At 48.6% G+C, this 18,918-nt stretch overlaps 1 protein-coding gene and 1 pseudogene across 3 annotated transcripts; one reads left to right on the forward strand and one right to left on the reverse strand.

Annotated features, from left to right (window-relative positions):
• Positions 1-1,028: 1,028 nt before the first annotated feature.
• Positions 1,029-3,512, reverse strand: Purb (purine rich element binding protein B). Its single transcript, NM_001017503.2, has one exon. The coding sequence runs from the start codon at positions 3,483-3,485 to the stop codon at positions 2,532-2,534; it is 954 nt and encodes a 317-aa protein (NP_001017503.2). The 5' UTR covers positions 3,486-3,512; the 3' UTR covers positions 1,029-2,531.
• Positions 2,934-16,014, forward strand: LOC100360491 (60S ribosomal protein L13-like; annotated as a pseudogene). Of its 2 annotated transcripts, none has more exons than XR_015637544.1 (2): positions 2,934-3,329; positions 15,318-16,014. The product of XR_015637544.1 is annotated as a 60S ribosomal protein L13-like, transcript variant X1 (transcript). The 2 variants fall into 2 exon arrangements; XR_015637545.1 differs by lacking the exon at positions 2,934-3,329 and adding an exon at positions 12,212-14,350.
• Positions 16,015-18,918: the final 2,904 nt, after the last annotated feature.

Genomic DNA, 18,918 nt, shown 5'->3' on the forward strand with positions numbered 1-18,918 from the left:
AGTTACTGCAATTCAGCCAAATAAAAAGAAAAAAGGAAAACAAAAAACAAAAACCAACCCCTTGAAAAGGAGAGGTACTGCACCTTTGCAAAATTGAGCTGGCTCACTGCAGCTGAGCAACAGAACCACCGCTGAAGCAAGAAAGCGAGTTGGTCTATACAGGAATATACAGGACTCCAAAATGAAAACGTTACAGCAGTCAACAATAGCTGCAACCTCAATTTTCATTGCTGCCTCAGAGTTTGAAACTATAAACAGTTTCTGCAAACCTAATGCCAGCTTCTCAGCTCCTTTACTAAAAGTAGGAATTTGTTCTCCGCAGCAAAGAAACAAACACTCAAAACACATAGGTAAATACAGCAGGACATTATTGAAAACAGCTGCCTTGTAGTACAAAATACAGTACAAGTATACGGATGTCATTAGAACATCAAAAAATACTATTGCTCCCATACAATTTAGGAAACATTCTTTGCAACGGAGAAAAATTTAAAAGAAAAGCTTTAAAAAAATCTGTTTAAAAATTCTACTGTGGATGATGAGAGTAGAGAAATAGTCTGTAAGGGCACCAATGTTTGTGGCTCTCCCATTTTTAAGTCTAAGATCAACAATATTCTGAATCAGTCTATTTTTTAAAAGCCTAATTTTATATACACAAATATTTCCCTCCCTCTCAGCCACAGACACAAAAATGACCTTTTTGTATATTACTTATTTCCCAATAAATACAAAAAGATTGTATAGATTGAATACCAAAATAAGATAATAAAAAGGATATGCAATAAATTAAAAAGGCAGCTCAAATAAAGGGCAGGCATGCAGTTAAAAAAAAAAATACCAAGATTGTGGAGGTGGGGTTACTTGCCTCCTGGTTCTTGAGAAGGTGTCACACAGATACCTGAAAAACTTTGGAAAGAGCATTAGCTCCCATTCAATTCAAAGTTGCCTAGGTCTATGACATCTCTAGGAATACCTTTTGATGGGGTGGGATTAACTTGATTAGAAAAATCATTTATACTGAAAATCCATTTAAAATATAGAAGAGGCGATCCTTGAAAACCCCAACTTTTATTCTTGAAAGACAGCTGGATAAACTGGCAAATGCCAGTTTGTTGAAATTTCAAGATGGTATAAAAATGCTTCCAGGATAGAGTCAGCATTCGTGTTCACTTCAGTTCCATTCACAGATGGATTCAGCTTCCACCGGGTGCAATGCTTGAATCATTCATCCACCATTTGCCAACTTTGATTGTGAGGTACTGAATATGATGGATCAAGTTCTTAAAAATTTATTTTAAAAGAATAAATGATGCTGGAATTCTGGACCTGAGGATCGATCGTCAGTATTCAGTAAATCCAGAGATGAAACTGAAGGTGAACTGAGACTTCAGTTCTGGTTATTTCCAACTTCTCTGCGAGGATGTGTATCTCATTAAAGCTCAGTTGTGGCCACAGTTCCTTTTTGCAGATAGTCAAGTTTTAAGGTTTAAAATGCAGCCAGCCAGTGGCTGTAACAGCCGAATTAGCCATAATTCACTAGCTCTTACCGTGGAGCCATTGGGATCCAGCTCTCACTCACGCTAAGCCATTTCTTGGTAATGACCTCCATACTTAAGAGATCAAGGGAAGAACTTTAGTGAGCAGCAACCAATCCACTCAAACAGTCCACCTTGTGCTTTATGCCTGACTTCTTGTGCCTACCTCAGCAATCCCCATTGTAAAAATTGCTTTTGTTTTGGAAAAAAATTTTTTTTTGCCAACTTTTAAACTATTTTAGAAATGGATTCTAGTTCAAGCTTTGATATCTGAATTCATTTGCATCCCGGAAAACAATTCTGCAAAGAAAAGACAGGGGCCTTGGTCCAGGTTCCATGCAAAACCATTTTTTAAAATGGATCCAACCTTTGAATTCTCCAATGGCTTCTTGCATTCTTCTCTTGCCCTGTCCATGATTGTGTAAAGTTGCATTCCTTTTCATAAACTTGTACCCTCAGAACCGGGTAACTGCAAAGGCCTCTTTCTTCTCAAAGATTCCATTAAGACCTAGATCCAAAATGCCGATGGAGGTGAAGGGATAGATGCTGCAGTAGTGAGGCCTGGAGGGCTCCTAAGACCAGATTACCCAGCTACAACACAAATTCAACTATCACCAATGGATGAGTCTGGGTAACCCAGATGTGGTTTTGGTCCCAGACGTTCGAAGATCTATCCCCTCCAATGTTTTCCTGATGAATTTACGAACCTCGGTTTTAAACAACAGAAGCTGAGACTCTTGCGCAGGTGAGGAGATGCTGCTGTCCTCTTTGCAGGTTGCTGGCAGTTCCTTGGAACTTAACTGCTTTTCTCTAATTGTCTGTGACTGTTTTCTTATGGTTATTTCTCTTAACTATATTATTTTATTTTTTGTTTTCTTCGTCTGCGGCCTCCCCTGATCCCTCTCCACTAGCTCACTGGGGACGAGTAGGAAAGGGAACTCTCTAGCCAAGGGGATGGTGGTGGGGTGGGGGAGGCCAGTACGGGAAGCTGCCGCTTCAATCCTCATCCACTTCCTCACCCTCGGACTCGTCGCCACCGCCGCTGCCCCCACCGCGTCGCTCGTAAAGCTTATCCCTCTGTCGCTCCTGGATTTCTTTCATTTCATCTGCATACCGACAGAAGGCGCCTCCAAACTTGCCCCAGGCCTTGAAGGGCACGGTGATGGCATTGCGGTAGGATGGCTTCACCTCGCTCACTCGCAGGAACACCCCGTACTTGTTGCAGCCGACGTCGAAGAAGAAGCGCTTGGAGTCCACCGTGATGGAGGTGCCCTCCGGGAGCTCTCCGTACAGGCCGCCCCCAGGGCCGCCGGCGCCGCCTCCCGGGCCACCGGCCAGCTCGTCATCCTCGCCCCCGTAGTCGTCGATGAGCTTGGCGAGCGCGTCGCGGAACTCGATGAGGCCCTGCGCGGGCAGCGCGATGGTCTGGCCGCTCTGCAGGCCGCCGGGCCCGGGTCCCCCGCCGAAGCCTCCACCGCCGCGGTTTACCGTCTGACGGATGCGCAGGAAGCGGCCGCGCTGGTTCTCCTTGAGGTCCAGGTAGTACTTGCGGTTCTCGCGCACCAGGAACTCGCTCTTAAGCGCGCGGCGCGGCCCGCCGCCCTCCTCGGCGCCCGCCGCCAGCTGCTCCGGGCTGCTGGGACCCAGCTGCGCGTAGTGCTCGATGAAGTCGCCCAGCGAGTCGCGGAACTCGGCGGCCACCGCCATCGAGAGCGTGAGGCGGCTCTTGGAGCCGCCCGCGCCCACCTCGGCGATCTTGAGGAAGCGGCCCTTGGCGTTCTGCTTCACGTCCAGGTAGAAGCGCTTGTTCTGGATGTCCAGCCGCTTCGAGGCCAGCTCCTGCGTCTCCTGCTCGCCGCCAGGCCCTCCGCCGCCGCGGGGCGCGGGCTGGAAGCTGCCGGGCCCGCCGCCGCCGCCACCGCGCTCGCTGCCGCTGTCGCCGTCCGCCATCTTCTCGGCCGCCGCCTCGCCGCCGCCCGCTGCGCTCGCGCCCCCGCCCTCCGCCCTGCGGCTCGCGCTCCGGGGCCCCCCAGCCTCGCCCGCCGGCTCCTCACGCGCGCCCGCCGCTCATCGCCGGCCGCCGCCGCCCCCCATCGCCTCCGCGCCCCGCCCCCGCGGCTTCCGTGCAGCACGGCCCGCTTCCGGCGCGCGGCTCTCGTGACGTCACTCCGCCCCTCCCGCCGCCGCCTCCCGACCGGAAGACCCACACACCACGCCGGCGGGACGCAGAGGTGACGTCACTGGCCGCGCCGGGAAAGCGCCTTGCGGCTCCCAGGGTGAATCTGTTTCTGTCTGTTGATTTTGGGGGCCGCTTTCTTGACGCTTTACTGACGCTCCTGGTTTCAGAGGGTTTAGTGTACGATTAGATGACTCTCTTGCTTTGGGGCTGTGGTAAGGCAGAACATTATGCTGAGACGCACATGAATTACTCAAGAGTGGAGGCGCTCACCTCATGGCGCCCGGGAAGCAGAGACAGGAAAGGACCAGGGACATGGGATCTCTCCAGATCACACCCCAGTAACCTGTTTTCTCCAATGAGCTCCTACTTCTCAGTAATGCTACTAGATTAATAATCCTCAGGGATTAATAGATTGATTAGGTCAGAGTCTTAACGATTGGATCCAATAGCCTTCAATAAATAAGCCCGTGTTTCTAAAATAAAACAAAAAACCAGAACACCATCTTACTCTATAAACTCCCTGGATGAAGGTCCCACAGATAACTTTTTGCTTATTTACAATTGGGTGTTTTAAGTGATAGGATCTCATACAGGCTTGAACATGAGTACTAGCATCGGTTTAATATTCGTTAATCAAGTTCCCCTAAAGTTTTAAATTTGTATGTGCATGTGGGTGTGCATGTACGTGTGTGTGTGGAGGTTGGGAATAGACATGAGTGTCTGTTACTCTCCACCTTATTTGGGGAGAACATGGAACTCGTGAGTTGAGCTAGACTGGCTGTCAGTGAGCCCTAGGGATCCTCTCCAGAGCTGAGATTACAGAAGCATACTGCTGCACCCTGCTTTTTTTATTCAGCTGCTAGGGATTCAAGCTGTGTCTTCATGCTTGTGTGATAAGCAGTTAACTGCTCCTCTAGCCTGTGTTCTGATGGGCCAGATTCCTTATTTGTTTCCTCTGAGATTTCATTTGCATCTAAGCCTAGAATCCTCTCTTTTAGTTTTTTAGTAAGGGCTTATCTTTGAGAGATTTTTATGGTTTGATTTTTTAAGTACATGACTATGTTTATATTTAACTCTAGTTTATCTGCAATATACTGTGATGTCTGGCCTGAAGTTAAGAATCTAAGGCATTTCCTTCAAATGACTAACCCATTGTCCCAGCACTACTTATTGGGTAATCCTTGGAGGATAGATGTTAACAGGTGGAGACAGGGGGTAGGCTATTTTGGGCAGAGGAACATATGTCTCCAGATGGTGAGTTGTGCAGTTTGACTGGGGTCTGTGCTGAGTGGGTGGTGAACAATGGAACTGGGCACAGCTGTTCTCTGGTGGCTAGGGGAGATTCTTGATTCGGTGGGCAGGGTCCACCATAAACTGTATAAACAGGAGTCATTCTCTAACCTTGTACTTCAAGAAAGTGACCCAGGGCAAAGGAGGCCATGGTTGGGCTACAGTGGGACCCAGCACCAGCCCTTCATCAAAAGCAGTAACTATGCTGTAAAATAGGCCCAGATTTTCAGACACTCAGTGACTGGACAGTGTTGGTTTGGAAGGAGGGAGACTTTGGGAAGAGGAAAAGAAAGTTGGTAATTGGAGCTGAGGGCTCTGGTGACCGAGAATGATAATAGTGCTGGCAGATAGTGCTGGTCAGGAGTGAGCTCTTCGTGTGGGGATAATAACCCAGCACCAAACGTAGACTTCACAAAACCTCACGGGTTGCAGGGTGTTAGATGCGCCCCCCCTCCGGGTACAGGGAATCAATGAAATGTGGGACTTGATGTGGATAAAGAGAGGGCTGGAGAGATGGCTCAGTGGTTAAGAGCACTGACTGCTCTTCCAGAGGTCCTGAGTTCAATTCCCAGCAAACACATGGTGGCTCACGACCACCTGTAATGAGATCTGATGCCCTCTTCCAGTGTGTCTGAAGACAGCTACAGTATACTCTAAATAAATAAATAAATAACTCTAAATAAATAAATAAATCTTTAAAAAAAATAAAGAGTGGGGCTGGGGATTTAGCTCAGTGGTAGAGCGCTTACCTAGGAAGCGCAAGGCCCTGGGTTCGATCCCCAGCTCCGAAAAACAGAACCAAAAAAAAAAAAAAAAAAATAAAGAGAGGGGGAATAAGTTCTATGGAGGTGTGGTGAGGTGTGGGGGAAGGGGGCACCTCAGCCGGTCTATGCTGAGGCATCCCTTTCCCCTGAGGGACCAGCCATACAACTGTATAGTATAGTATAGTATAGAATAGAGTTTATTCAGGGCATGGGGAGAGGAGTCAAGAGGGTAGTAGAGGCAGAGAAAGGCAGAGAGAGAGAATAGAGGAGTAGAGGCCAGCCACAAGCACGTGGGAAGGGAGAGGGGAATGGGGAGAAAGTGGGAACAAAAAGGCAAGAGCAAGAGAGGAGCAAGAGAGAGAGGAAGGTGCCAGCAGCCCCTTTTATAGTGAGTCAGGCACACCTCACTGTTGCCAGGTAACTGTGGGGTAGAGCTTAGAAGAAATGCTAACAGGACTTTAATGCATTTTTTGGGATATCAGTTGTTTTCTTCAGTTTCTTTCTTCTTGGTGGACTTAAAGCCTTGCCCTCCAGCAAATTAAGGGTATTGTGAGACAGAGCTGTTAACTGCTTGATACCCCTAGGCAAATGTACCAGTGGCTGGTCTAGTGTTGGGATGGATGCCAGAGGTGAGGCCTAGAGACAGAGGCTGGTGAGGCCAACAGACAGGTAGCCTGGACACCACTCTCCTTGTGGGGGGAATGGAGGTCACATAAAGCAAGGGACACTTTATGGGGAGAGAGCAAAGGTAATGCTCTGGATGACCAGAGGTCACATGAACTCCTCCTCCATCAAGTTACACCACAGGACACGCTGCTCAAATCTTCCTCTTCTAAATGCTGTTTCTTTAGCCCTATTTCCCATTGTAACAGGGCGAGGCAAGATGGAAGGCAGATGTCAAAGCACTCAGCAGAAGATGTGGGCAGGAAGCGTGGGTTGAGGAGCCATCATGTGACAGTGCAGGAAAGGAAGGGAATGGACAAAGGGCATAGGCTCTTTCCTAGAGCAGCGGTTCTCAGCCTTCCTAATGCTGTGACCCTTTAATACAGTTCCTCATGTTGTGGAGACCCCCCCACCCAAAATTAGTGTTATTTCATAACTAATTTTGCTATGGATGGCAATATCTGATGTGCAGGGTATCTGATATGCCACCCCTGTATGAGGGTTACTTTGACACTCCACACACAGGAGGGGTTGAGTCCCACAGGTTGAGAACGAATGCTCTAGAGAAATCCGAGAGGCATGAAGGGTAAAGAAGGGAGGAACACGGAGACTTAACCATAATCTCACGTGAAGCCTGGAGCAATCACGGAGGATGGGCACTTGGGAAAGGGACAGGGTAGAAAGTGAGATGCATCCGTTGCCTTCTTGAGAGTTAGGAGAGAAGAGGCAACACCGGGGCCGCTGGTAGAAAAGGCAGAAGTTGAAGCCCTGGGCCACATGCTAACCTGGCTGGCCCTGTGGGGAGGGGAGGGGAATCTGGATAGAATCCTGGAGAGCAACCCTTGACATCCAGGGAGGCTGAGGAGACAGAAGTGGGTGTTTGGATACAATATACTCTGGAGTAGAGGCTGGACTCTGAGAAGCAGATGGGAGTGAACCTTACTAGGCTGAGGTGGAGGGCCAGGAGGAGGGGCCATGGGTTGGTAGTTTTGAAAGGGCCACACTTTGGTGGGAGCTGTGCCAGGAGACAGAGGAAGGGCCCATGAATTATAGGGAGCACGTGCATGGTCTTGGCCTCCTCCTCCTGGCCCCATTTTCCCTCTTAAACTTGAAATCAAATCAAGCAATATTTGCAATGGCCTGGATACGGCTCAGTAGATAAAGTGCCTACTGCATAAGCATGGACCCTGGCCATCGTGAAAACACTATGTGTGATATGTGTTATATGACCCTGGAACCTACATACTTAGGTCAGAGACAGGAGGATCCTAGGGGCTCTTTGGCTTGCCCATTTAGCTGAACTAATGAGTGCTCATGTAACAAGAGACTCAGAAGTAAGGTGGAAAAGTGATGGGGGAAAACGTTCCGGTACCCACGTGTGGCCTCCACATCTGCGGGCACGGGTGAGCACACCTACATCCAACCCATGCACGCACATAAAGCCCACCATGTGACGCACCAGTTGTAAGAGTAGTGGTCTGTGGGGGCTGGGGATTTAGCTCAGTGGTAGAGCGCTTACCTAGGAAGCGCAAGGCCCTGGGTTCGGTCCCCAGCTCCGAAAAAAAGAACCAAAAAAAAAAAAAAAAAGAGTAGTGGTCTGTGGACAGGTCCACCCAAATATTAGCGTGTCACCTCATTTACCTCTAAACTCTACGCTGCTCTCTCTCTCATCTGTCTTGTCCCCATCTATCTGTGCCTGTCCCTTTCCATTTCTCCACGTCTCTGCATTCATCTATTTCTCTGCATCTCTCCGTGTCTCTGTCTTCCTTTCCGTTTAGATTTCCTTCTGAGCTGTTTGGTAAACTAGTACGCCCATTCACACTGCAACATTTCTGCGTCTGCCTAACCAGAACAAGGGCAATCTTAGCTAACTGGAGCACCATGGTCAAACCCAAGAAATTAGCTCAGCCACGCCTGCCGTTAGCCCATCTGCAGACCCAAGAAGACAGTGCCAAGTGTCCAGACTGTACCCTCCGCAGCATGCAGACCCCTACCGGATTCAGGTCACAGAGTCTGCTCCCCTTACTCCGTGGCCAGCTCTGGGCCCCTGTTCTCCACATCAGCAGCATTCTGAACTATGAAAGCTGGTTCACCCTTCTCCGGGTTTAAAGGTGCTTTTTGGCCACACTCTGCAACCGTCTGCTGCTCTGGCCCTTCCAACTTCCCACAGGGCACTCAAGGTTGCCCGTGTGCCAACCAGCCTGTGCCTAAGGCTAGAAGAAGGGGGAAGAGGTGGTTGAAGGCCAGGGTCATTAGGGCAGGGGCTAGCAGGAAGATGTGGGGCCCCACAAAAGGGTTTGTGATTGTATCTAAAGTGGAACCATGTTTAGCTCTAAGGTCCTGTGGTCTGAGCTGCTTGTAAGTCCCTGGTCTTTTTTTGGCTCTTTCCCATTTGTGATAAAAGCAGACCAAGGGGAAGCAGGTAAGCCTCCCAAGAGCTGCCAGGAGAACAGGGCGGTTCATGTCCCAGGTCAGGCCTCCCATGCTGCAGACACACACATGCTAGCTTGATAATTGTGGGCCACATGTACTACTGTTCAGGTCCCCATCAAGATCTTGGATTCATGTGACCAAAAGCAAGTTTGTGGACTGTATTAACAGTCCACAGTTACTACCTCACCCTGACTGTGCCGCAGCTGTGCCGATATTTATTCCGGGCCTCCTTGTCCTCTGTGAGGTGGAAAATTGATTCCCTGCGTGAATGCTGGGTCTTAGGAAGCATAGTTTCTCAGCCTCTGGGCTTAGCAGTCAGCTGTGGCACCTCTTGTCGTATGGCTTCTGTCGCACTTGAAAGGCTGGGGACACCACGTGAGGCACCGCTGCCTCCAGTCCCCAGGATGCACATGCTGGGACCCAGAGCCCTTCTACAACCTGACTTCCCACCGTCTAGTGACTTTCTTCACCCTGTGGGCCACTCCTACTCCTCACCTGCAGATGAAGATGCTCATGTACCTCTCACAAGGCTACCTGAGTGCACTATGGCTCCGTGGGTAGGCCTGGCTCCTCCACGATCACAAACACTCTCTGTTGATGATGCTATTCATTGAAGTTACTCAACTCCTAGAAGGAAGTTTTTTTTTTGTTTGTTTGTTTGTTTTTTTTTTTTTTTTTTTTTTAGCTAATGTTGAATTGTGAGACCATACAAATGAAGTCCAGATACACTTTTCTCCTTCTTGGGACGAATATTTGTTGCAAAAAAAAAAAAAAAAAGCTGAAACTTCAAATGGGATGAAAAAAATCTTAGCATGGGATGGTCAGAGAGAATGGTAGGTGGTAAGGAAGAGACAGGTCTGGGGAGGTCAGGGGAGGGGCACACACACAGCCCTGGTGGGACACTTGCTTCCCTCATGGGCTTCTGCCAACAGCTGACTGTACAGGGCCTCCATGTAGACTCCCAGCTGCCAGCCAGCCTTGGCTGAAGCCAGCTGTTGTGTCCACAAAGCCTCCAGTTAGGATCTTCATCCCAGCTGTTATGGGGAACAGGTTTGCCCTTTCCAGGCACACTATAGGTCACTTGTGGGTTTTCTGCAGAGCCTGCCAACAGCCCATCTGCTCTGGCTTCTCACTCACCCTGAGAGGCCCAATCCTCCCCTTGTCCACTGGCACCCCCCATTTCCTGGGGATTCTGTCTCCCCTGAACCTTCCAGAAGGTCTACTGGCTTAGAATCAGACCCCTGCCTGGTTGCTCCGTCTGCCCTTCTGCTTGATTAGAGCAAGGGTCTCCCACAGGCTGGATGATGTTCAAGTCTGTACTGAGCATGAGGAGAGCCATGTGGCAAGGGAGAGGGTTTCTGGGGTCACCAAAAAGGATGATAGCATGGACAGTACCTATAGTTTTTTTTAAAATGTCTTTAGCTGAAGGAACATAGGGAAGCAGAATATTCAACCCTGTCCCTGGACTGGTAGGATAGCTTAGTGGGTAATGCTTAACATACAAACCTGACAACCAGAGGTTGTTGATACCAAAACCCACGTCAACTTGAAAGGACAGACAAGATTCCACCACAAAGTTGTCCTGTCACCTCCACGTGTGTTATGATACGTGTGCACCCATCTACACATTGTATACAAGCATACACAGTGAGTAAAGGCATTTAAAAATTGCAAATTTTGCTGGATGTTTTTTCTAAATTTTCAAGGTATGACTTTTTTTACTACATAGCTCAAGATGACTTTGAATTTTTGGTCCTCTTACCTTCCAAAGTTCTGGGAGAGAGGTACTCTCTCAACTGATTTTAGTACATAACGAATCGACAGTTTTGTTTTGAAAGAGCTCTCAGTCGCTCAGGCTTCCTGGGGCTCACAATGTAGCTCTGTCCGGCCTTGAGCCTTACCGTGATGCTCCTGCCCTCTGCCCGCTTCGTTTTAGCACTTATGGATTATGGGCGTGGGCCACCACAGCTGGCTCCAGAGTTCTAATTGATCTAGAAGAACTGAGATGTTACATCTGTGAATCAGCAGGCCTCGTTCCCTCCCCTTCTTGCCCTCGACAGTTACCACGTTGGCCTGAGTCGGGCTGCTTTCCTGTAAATGGAACGAGGCTGTGTTTGTGCATCTGTGACTGGCTTACTTCACAGAGCACAATGTCGTCAAGGTTTGCTCCTGTTGATCGCAGATTTGCATTTCTCCCTAAGACCGGTTCACCAAACATGTGCAATGTGTCCCACTGTCTTTTCACTCACGCGGTGTGGACAATACCGCTGTGAGCAGGGAGCCATACCTCCTTGAGATCCTGACTTCCAGGCTAAGGATGTTGTACAGTGATAGAGGATTGGCCTAGCACATACATGGTTCAGTTTCAAGTACAGCAAAAATAAATATAAGCCCAGCTGGGGATGTCTGGATCATACAGTAATTCTGCTTTTAAGTTTTGGACCCATCTCTGTACTGCTTCTACAGAAATAGTTGCATTGTGCTCTTCAAGATGTCCTCCCTCCCTCCCTCCCTCCCTCCCTCCCTCCCTCCCTCCCTTCCATCTTTCCTTCCAGGAAATAAAGTCTCACCCGCAAGACAATACAGGCTACTGTCACTGCTCTCCTTTGCTCACCAGACCTGACAAGACCCTACTGCTGGAGACACCGTACACTTCAGTCACAGGACCTGGAGAAACCAAGCTGGCACTGACCAGGAAACCTCCCACCTGCTGGCTAACTTGTATACCCAGCTCGTGTACTAAGAGAGGGTGCCGCTGTAGGCTGCAGTATGGGCGGGTGCTGGGTGTCGATAATCTTACCCGTCTGTGAAACCTGGGAGACGCGATAATGATTAACACGGCAAGATTTGCCAGTGGATGCAAGGTGGCACGAGTGCTGTAGTGGTAACCAACTGTGCTCTGATCAGATTTAAGGCCCGCTCCACAGGAGGAAGCACATGCCCGATGCTGTAAACCTAGCCGAGAACCCATGGTTAGGAGCGCACAGACCCGAGGGCTGAACTACCCCCATTATTCTGCTAAATGGACACAGTTATCAAACTGCCCTCTAAGTCCTTATCTCTCAGACCCGATTAGATGAGATTCCTTCTGCAGCGGCAGGCGGCTAGTGCAGAAACTCACAACTGATCAAATGCAGACAGTGTCAGAGGAGGGTTCAACCACAAATGAGGCGTCTCTGTCTCCTTCCCTCCCTGCCCTCAAGATTCAGGCTCATCCAAAGAGCTTGAGTCAGAGGCTGAACAGGACTGAAGCAAAGCAGCGTCTTCTGGACATGAAAAGGTCACTACATCCATGAACTCAGCAGCTGTGGGTGCCCACCAGATGAATGCCTGCAACGTTCCAGCAGGAGGGGGGGGGGCTCAGGAGTCCTCGCCCCTAACAAGAGCCACGGACAGTTACTGGCTTCTGGGGGAGGGAGACTCAGTTTTCTTTAAGGCTGTGATCATCTGCTGTGTGGATGGCACCGTACCCAGCAGGACAATATAGACATCAGAAACTGGTCTTGACGAGTTATTTAAAACAAAACAAAACACACGCGCATACACACAAAGTCGTGGTGGATCTGGTCAGGAGTTAGAGAGAAATATGGTGAAATGACGAAAATACATTGTATAAACTCCTCAAAGAATTGATATTTTTAAAAACCTATTAGAGTTAAGAAAAAAATAAATCAAAGAATTAGGGTCTCACTGTGTAGTTGAGGTGTCTAGACCTTGGAACCCTCCCTCCCCCACGTCTCCCAATCGCTGGGATTTCAGGCATGTGCCACCATGCTCACCTCAAGGCGCTCTTAATGATAGCCTGTTCTGATTAATTGCCAATAAACAGTGTACAGGGAGCCACAGAATCCCTGGTCCTCAAATCAACGACCTAGGGAGTATGGGACATTTGTGAAGTCTGAGGTGGGGCCATGTCACTGAGATACTGCTATAGGTCCCTTTAGATTCTTGTGCTGCGGGGTTGGGGATTTAGCTCAGTGGTAGAGCGCTTGCCTAGATTCTTGTGCTGCTCTGAGCTGTGCCTGCCCCCACCTGGACTGCTCAACCCGAACAGGAAACGAAGCACACTTCATCTGTCAAGATAGCGCTGGAACAATTTCAGCTAGGTGAACGGTGACTGGGAGGATAGGCTGACTCTAGGGAACCCTCTAGCCACCTCAGTGGATTGTGTAGGAAGCCAAGAGTCACTGCATAAAAGGCTGCAGTCCGCTGCTGAGCTCAGCCTGGCCACCCTTAGCTATGGAGACCGTCTAGGGCCACACCTTCCCCTTAGCAAAGGTCTGCTGTGTGTCTCCTGTGTTTCTCCTTCTCATCTGTAAGACTCGGGTGTGAGGGTCAACTTTTCAGTCAAACAGCATATATTGTGAAAGGACTTGACTCAGCCCAGGACATACCAAGACCAAGTTCTCAGCACAAAGGGAATGTGTTTGCCCCCGTGAGACAAAGACAGGAGACAGAGGACAAGAGAGAAGGGAAAAGAAACAAGGGATATTAGCCCCAGAGGGACAAAGGACTGCCTCTGGATAGACAAAAGACAGAAGTAGCCCATAGGCAATGGGCAGTTTATAAAGGAAAAGGGGAAAGCCTTGTTAGGACGAGTTGGTTTGTTTTGATTGGGTGTGTCAACTAGGGAAGCCAAAAGGGGAATTTTGATTGCTTCACTTCCATACTTTGACCATGGTGGTCTGGTCAAGAAGAGGAAGTGGCCAAATAATGGAATAGATCTTGCGGGATAGCTTTACTAATACAATTTAGCAGATTAGCAAGGGGAGAAGAGTAAAAGCAAACCTGTCTGCACCACCTCTGCCATGCCCTGTCTGCTAAAACCATCCATATACCCAAGTCATTCCCAATGTCCACCATGCTCAGGTCTGCTAGACGTTCCCAATGTCCACCCTGCTGCCACCCCCTAAGCTGGAACCCTACCACTTGGATTCTTGGCAAGGCCGACCCTGTGGCTAGTCCCACCTGTGTGCATCTCTAATCACCTCCCACTGCCAACTCTGCCCACTGACACCACCCCCTGCCCCCACTCCACCTCCAACCCCACCCTGCTCAATTGCCCACAGCCAGTGCTGGCCTTTAACCTTATAAGGTTCTCTTTCAGCTTTCATTGATTTGCTGTGGGGCCATCTTAAGCTCTCTAGTCCAGCTTTCTGCACACACACACACACACACACACACACACACACACACACGCACACGCACACACACACACCCGCTGTCCCACTCTGCTCCACATGCAGAGTGGAATGCCGACTTTGTTACCTCTGCCTTGGACTACATGTGGCTGAGACCAGTCCACTGAACTCCCTGTGGTCCCTTTCCCCACCGCTGTCCCCACTGTCAGATGTCTAACCACACCAGCTGTTCTGAAATCACCAGCATTTACTCAGGATCAGAAAAGAAGCCCACCTCAAGTCCACCAAAGCCTTGAATATACCTTATTACCAAGTGCTGCTGCTCTGTCTTCAGAGTACAAAAAGGTAAACAGATATTGAGAGAAAGTATCCATCTGATAAATCTCCTGCCTGTTGGTTCAGGCAAACCCTAGGAAGCCTATCCCCTTTGTTCTCCAGTTGAATTGTTTCTTTTTAAAGGATATTTTTATTAAAAACTTACTAAAATATTAAACACAATTTTAAATGAAAACACTGTCATGCCAAGTGCTATTGACCCAGGTGGACCTGTTCCCTGATATTTTTTTCTGGTTATTTTTTTCTGGCTTGCTACTTTTCTATTTCTGTTTTCTATCAATACATCTATTTCGGGGCTGTAATTATATGGTATATCATTAGATATAAGACACTGAAAGCAGCAGTTTCTCCTCCCTGCTTTTATTATTGCATAAATGTGTTTCTGTTGCCTAGGAATTAGCAGTTTATTTTATAAAGGTATTATGTATGTTAGGTATTTGAGTGTATGACACTCATGCTTGCTACCTCCCCTACTTGCACTTTTTTTTTTTTAAGATTTTGTTTATTTTATATATATGATGAGTACACATTAGCTGCCTTCAGACACACCAGAAGAGGGCATCGGGTGATGGTTGTGAGCCAACATATGGTCGCTGGGAATTGAACTCAGGTCCTCTGGAGGAGCAGTCAGTGCTCTTAACCACTGAGCCATCTCTCCAGCCCCCACCACTTGGATTCTTGGCAAGACCAACATGACAGAAGAGTGTATCAGATCCCATTATAAATGATTGTGAGCCACCATGAGGGTACTGGGAATTGAACTCAGGACCTCTGAAAGAGCAGCCAGTGCTCTAAACCACTGAGCCATCTCTCCATCTCCAGGATTACCAGCTTAAACGAGTTGATATTTATGTGTTCTGTGGTTGGTGGTTGGGCCTTTCCAGTTTTTGGTTGGTAAGCAAACTCATCTGTGTAGCTCTTTTTTTAAGATTTATTTTTGGCCCGGTCCTTTCCGCTCGGCCGTTCTCCTGTACAGGAGGCAGCCATGGCGCCCGGCCGGAATGGCATGATCCTGAAGCCCCTCTTCCACAAGGACTGGCAGCAGCGAGTGGACACGTGGTTCAACCAGCCGGCCCGCAAGATCTGCAGACGCAAGGCCCGGCAGGCGAAAGCGCGCCGCATCGCCCCTCGCCCCGCGTCCGGTCCCATCAGGCCCATCGTGAGGTGCCCTACAGTTAGATACCACACCAAGGTCCGGGCTGGCAGGGGCTTCAGCCTGGAGGAGCTCAGGGTGGCTGGTATCCACAAGAAAATGGCACGCACCATCGGCATCTCCGTGGACCCAAGGAGGCGAAACAAATCCACGGAGTCACTGCAGGCCAACGTGCAGCGCCTGAAGGAGTACCGCTCCAAGCTCATACTTTTCCCCAGGAAGCCTTCTGCTCCGAAGAAGGGAGACAGTTCTGCTGAAGAACTTAAATTGGCCACGCAGCTAACAGGACCTGTGATGCCCATCCGGAATGTGTACAAAAAGGAGAAGGCCAGAGCCATCACGGAAGAGGAGAAGAACTTTAAGGCTTTCGCCAGCCTTCGCATGGCCCGAGCCAATGCCCGGCTCTTCGGCATCCGAGCAAAGAGGGCGAAAGAAGCCGCAGAGCAAGACGTTGAGAAGAAGAAGTAATGCGCGGCTGGAGAGTTGTAATAAATTTTCCATAAAGCAAAAAAAAAAAAAAGATTTATTTTTATTTTCATTTATGTCCCTGTGTCTGTCTGTCTGTCTGTCTCTGTGAGTGTGTGTGCATGTGTGCATGAGTGTGTGAGTGAGTGTGTGAGTGTGAGTGAGTGTGTGTGCGAGTGTGTGAGTGTGTGCATGTGTGTGTGCGTGAGTGAGTGTGTGTGTGTGTGTGTGTATGTGTGTGTGTGTGTGTAAAGCCAGAAGAGGGCCCTGGAGGTGTGGTTACAAGTAGTTGTGAGCTACACAACACGAATGCTAAGATGAAACTCAGGTCTCTGATGCCCAAGGTACTGTGACCCAGTAAATTTTCAAGACCACCAATAGGTCACGGGTAGATATTGGCCTCTCCACTACGGTGTCACAGATTAAGCACAACTTTCACACCGTACAGATCTATGGTTATTTCCTTCCCTCCTTCCTCGTTATTTTAAGACAGGGTTTTGCTATGTGGTTAAGACTGGTCTTGAATTTAATTTGTTGTCCAGATTGACCTTAAATTGACAGTGATCCTCCTGCCTCAACTTACAAAATTTCCGGGGCCTTGGAGATGCGCTGCTGCCTTCAGAGGCATCCAGCCTTTTGACATTGTGACATTTTAGGCTGTTTCCATAGCTCCCCTGAGTTCAAATTCCAGCAACCACATGGAGGCTCAACCATCTATAATGGGATGTGATGTCCTCCCTCTTCTGGAGTGTGTGAAGACAGCTACAGTGTACTTATATATAATAAATAAATAAATCTTTAAAAACAAAGTTACTGTTCCATGGGCCTGCACATGCCCTGCTGTAGGAGAGACTTCCTTGACCATCTGGCTTTTCATCCGGACCACCCACACCCACTCCCGGTTGAACTCCAGTTGCCTTCAGTGTGACCCGGAGTCACTGTCCAGCCACACCACAGGAGTCCTGCTGCAGGAAAAGCCCCATCCATCCCCCCTCTCTCCACCTGTCCATCCTGCTTAGCATCTCTTAACAATAAGGAGTGTGGGGGAGGTGGGTGCGGGAGGGGGAGGGGAACACCCGGCCACTATCTAGAGAAAATAAGCCAGTGTTTGATAATAACAAACAAACAATTAAGCAACGACCTCCATGCTGGCTACAGCACTGTTGTGGTTCCGTGGCACCCTGTGTAGCCAGATTTTTTTTGTCTACTTTATTGGTTTCTTATATCTACCACCCTTTTCATCCCCATTGTCTTCCAACCCCCCCAATTCTAGGTAGGAGAGAAGGAAGGTTAGAGGGGAAAAGAGGCGTTGATCTTGTTAGACTACTTCCTGCTGATTAGGGGTGGGGAAGTTCCTTAGGGCAATCTCTGTATCCAATTTCTTCCTCTAAACCACTGGACAGACCCCAGCAACCGGAGCCAGCAGCAGCCTCTCAGGGCGCTGGCGTTTTTATACTCTCTCAAGAGTCCCCAGATTTCCAAACAGACACTGTCTTCAGCTGCAGAATCACGCCCCTGCCAGAGGTACTCCATCTGTGGACCCAGAGAGGACTGGATGGCAACAGAGAAATTGAACAGTTTTAACTGGAGGTGTGGCAAAATTCCATTTGATTTCCCCATTTTATTTAAATTCCTTACAAACATAAGAGGTGCAGGGGTGGGGCACACAGCTTTAATCCCAGCACCTGGGGGGCAGAGGAAGATGCATCTGTAGGAGTTTGAGGCCAGCCTGGTCTATATAGTAGGTTCCAGGAGAGGCAGAGATGTATATTAACAACTTTGTCTCGGGCTGGAGAGATGGCTCAGCGGTTAAGAGCACTGATTGCTCTTCCAGAGGTCCTGAGTTCAATTCCCAGCAACCACATGGTGGTTCACAACCATCTGTAAAGGATCCGATGCCCTCTTCTGGTGTGTCTGAAGAGAGCAACAGTGTACTTATATATAATAAATGAATAAATCTTAAAAAAAAAAGATGCTGTTAAAAAAAAAACAACTTTGTCTCAAAAACAACAACAACAAAAATCAAATGAACTTGTTTAGTCAAGGAACCAAGGTGCACATTTTACACATCAAAGCAGACCTGGCCTCCAGGTTAGGGTCTCCCAGCATTCCTCAGAGTCTCCTCCCTATATAATCCAGACATTTTGGTCTTCTCTTTCCTTCTCTCTGTCTCTGCCTCTCTATCTCTGTCTCTCTCTGTCTCTCTGTTTCTGTCTCTGTGTCTCTGTCTCTCTTTCTCTCTGTCTCTCTGTCTCTCTTTCTGAGATCTCTGTCTCTCTGTCTCTCTCTCTCCCCCTCTGGGCTCTCTCTTTTTCTTCCTCCTCCCTCCCCTTTTCTTTCCCCATGGTGACTCCCCTGGCCTCCTTGTTTCACTGATGGAGAAATAACTTCTCAGAGCTTTTCAAAATGCAGTTGAAGGCATGCAGTTCACACACATGGAACTTAAGTGCAGCCAAATAAGGAGCGCTCCCCTCAGAGGCCTGTGTGTTGGCTAGGGGATCCCCCACCTCTAATCTCAGGCCCAGATCCCCTCTCTCCAGGAACGAGATAGCACTTACCTAGAAGGCCAGTAGTGCAGATAAACTGGACTATGTTATATAGTATATATGATATATATATATATATGTTATATATATGTTTATATAGTTATATAGTAAGTTTATAATTTAGTCATCCTAAATGTGGTTTTGGGGAAACCATGCACTTGGACTCACATACTCTGATGCAGAGGCAAGAGAGCCACAAGAGACCCATCCATCCATTCAAAAATTGCTTTTGGCCTCCCAGAGACTGTGGCATTTGTTTAGGTTATGAATATGTATTGGCCACCTGCTAAGAGTGGCATTCTGAAAAGGTGACTTTTCAGCCTTTCCTGGGGAACGAGGCAGGTTCACCTATCCTGAGAGTTGGAGGACAGGCAGGAAACCCAGCTTTAACTGACAGAGACACCCAGGAGGGA

The sequence above is a fragment of the Rattus norvegicus genome, chromosome 14 (assembly GCF_021556685.1).
Source record: "Rattus norvegicus strain SHRSP/BbbUtx chromosome 14, alternate assembly SHRSP_T2T, whole genome shotgun sequence".
Classification (NCBI taxonomy): Eukaryota; Metazoa; Chordata; class Mammalia; order Rodentia; family Muridae; genus Rattus; species Rattus norvegicus.

Coding starts and splice junctions, on each gene's coding strand:
- Purb (NM_001017503.2), bottom strand. CDS start 3,485: ATGGCGGACGGCGACAGCGGCAGCGAGCGCGGTGGCGGCGGCGGCGGG.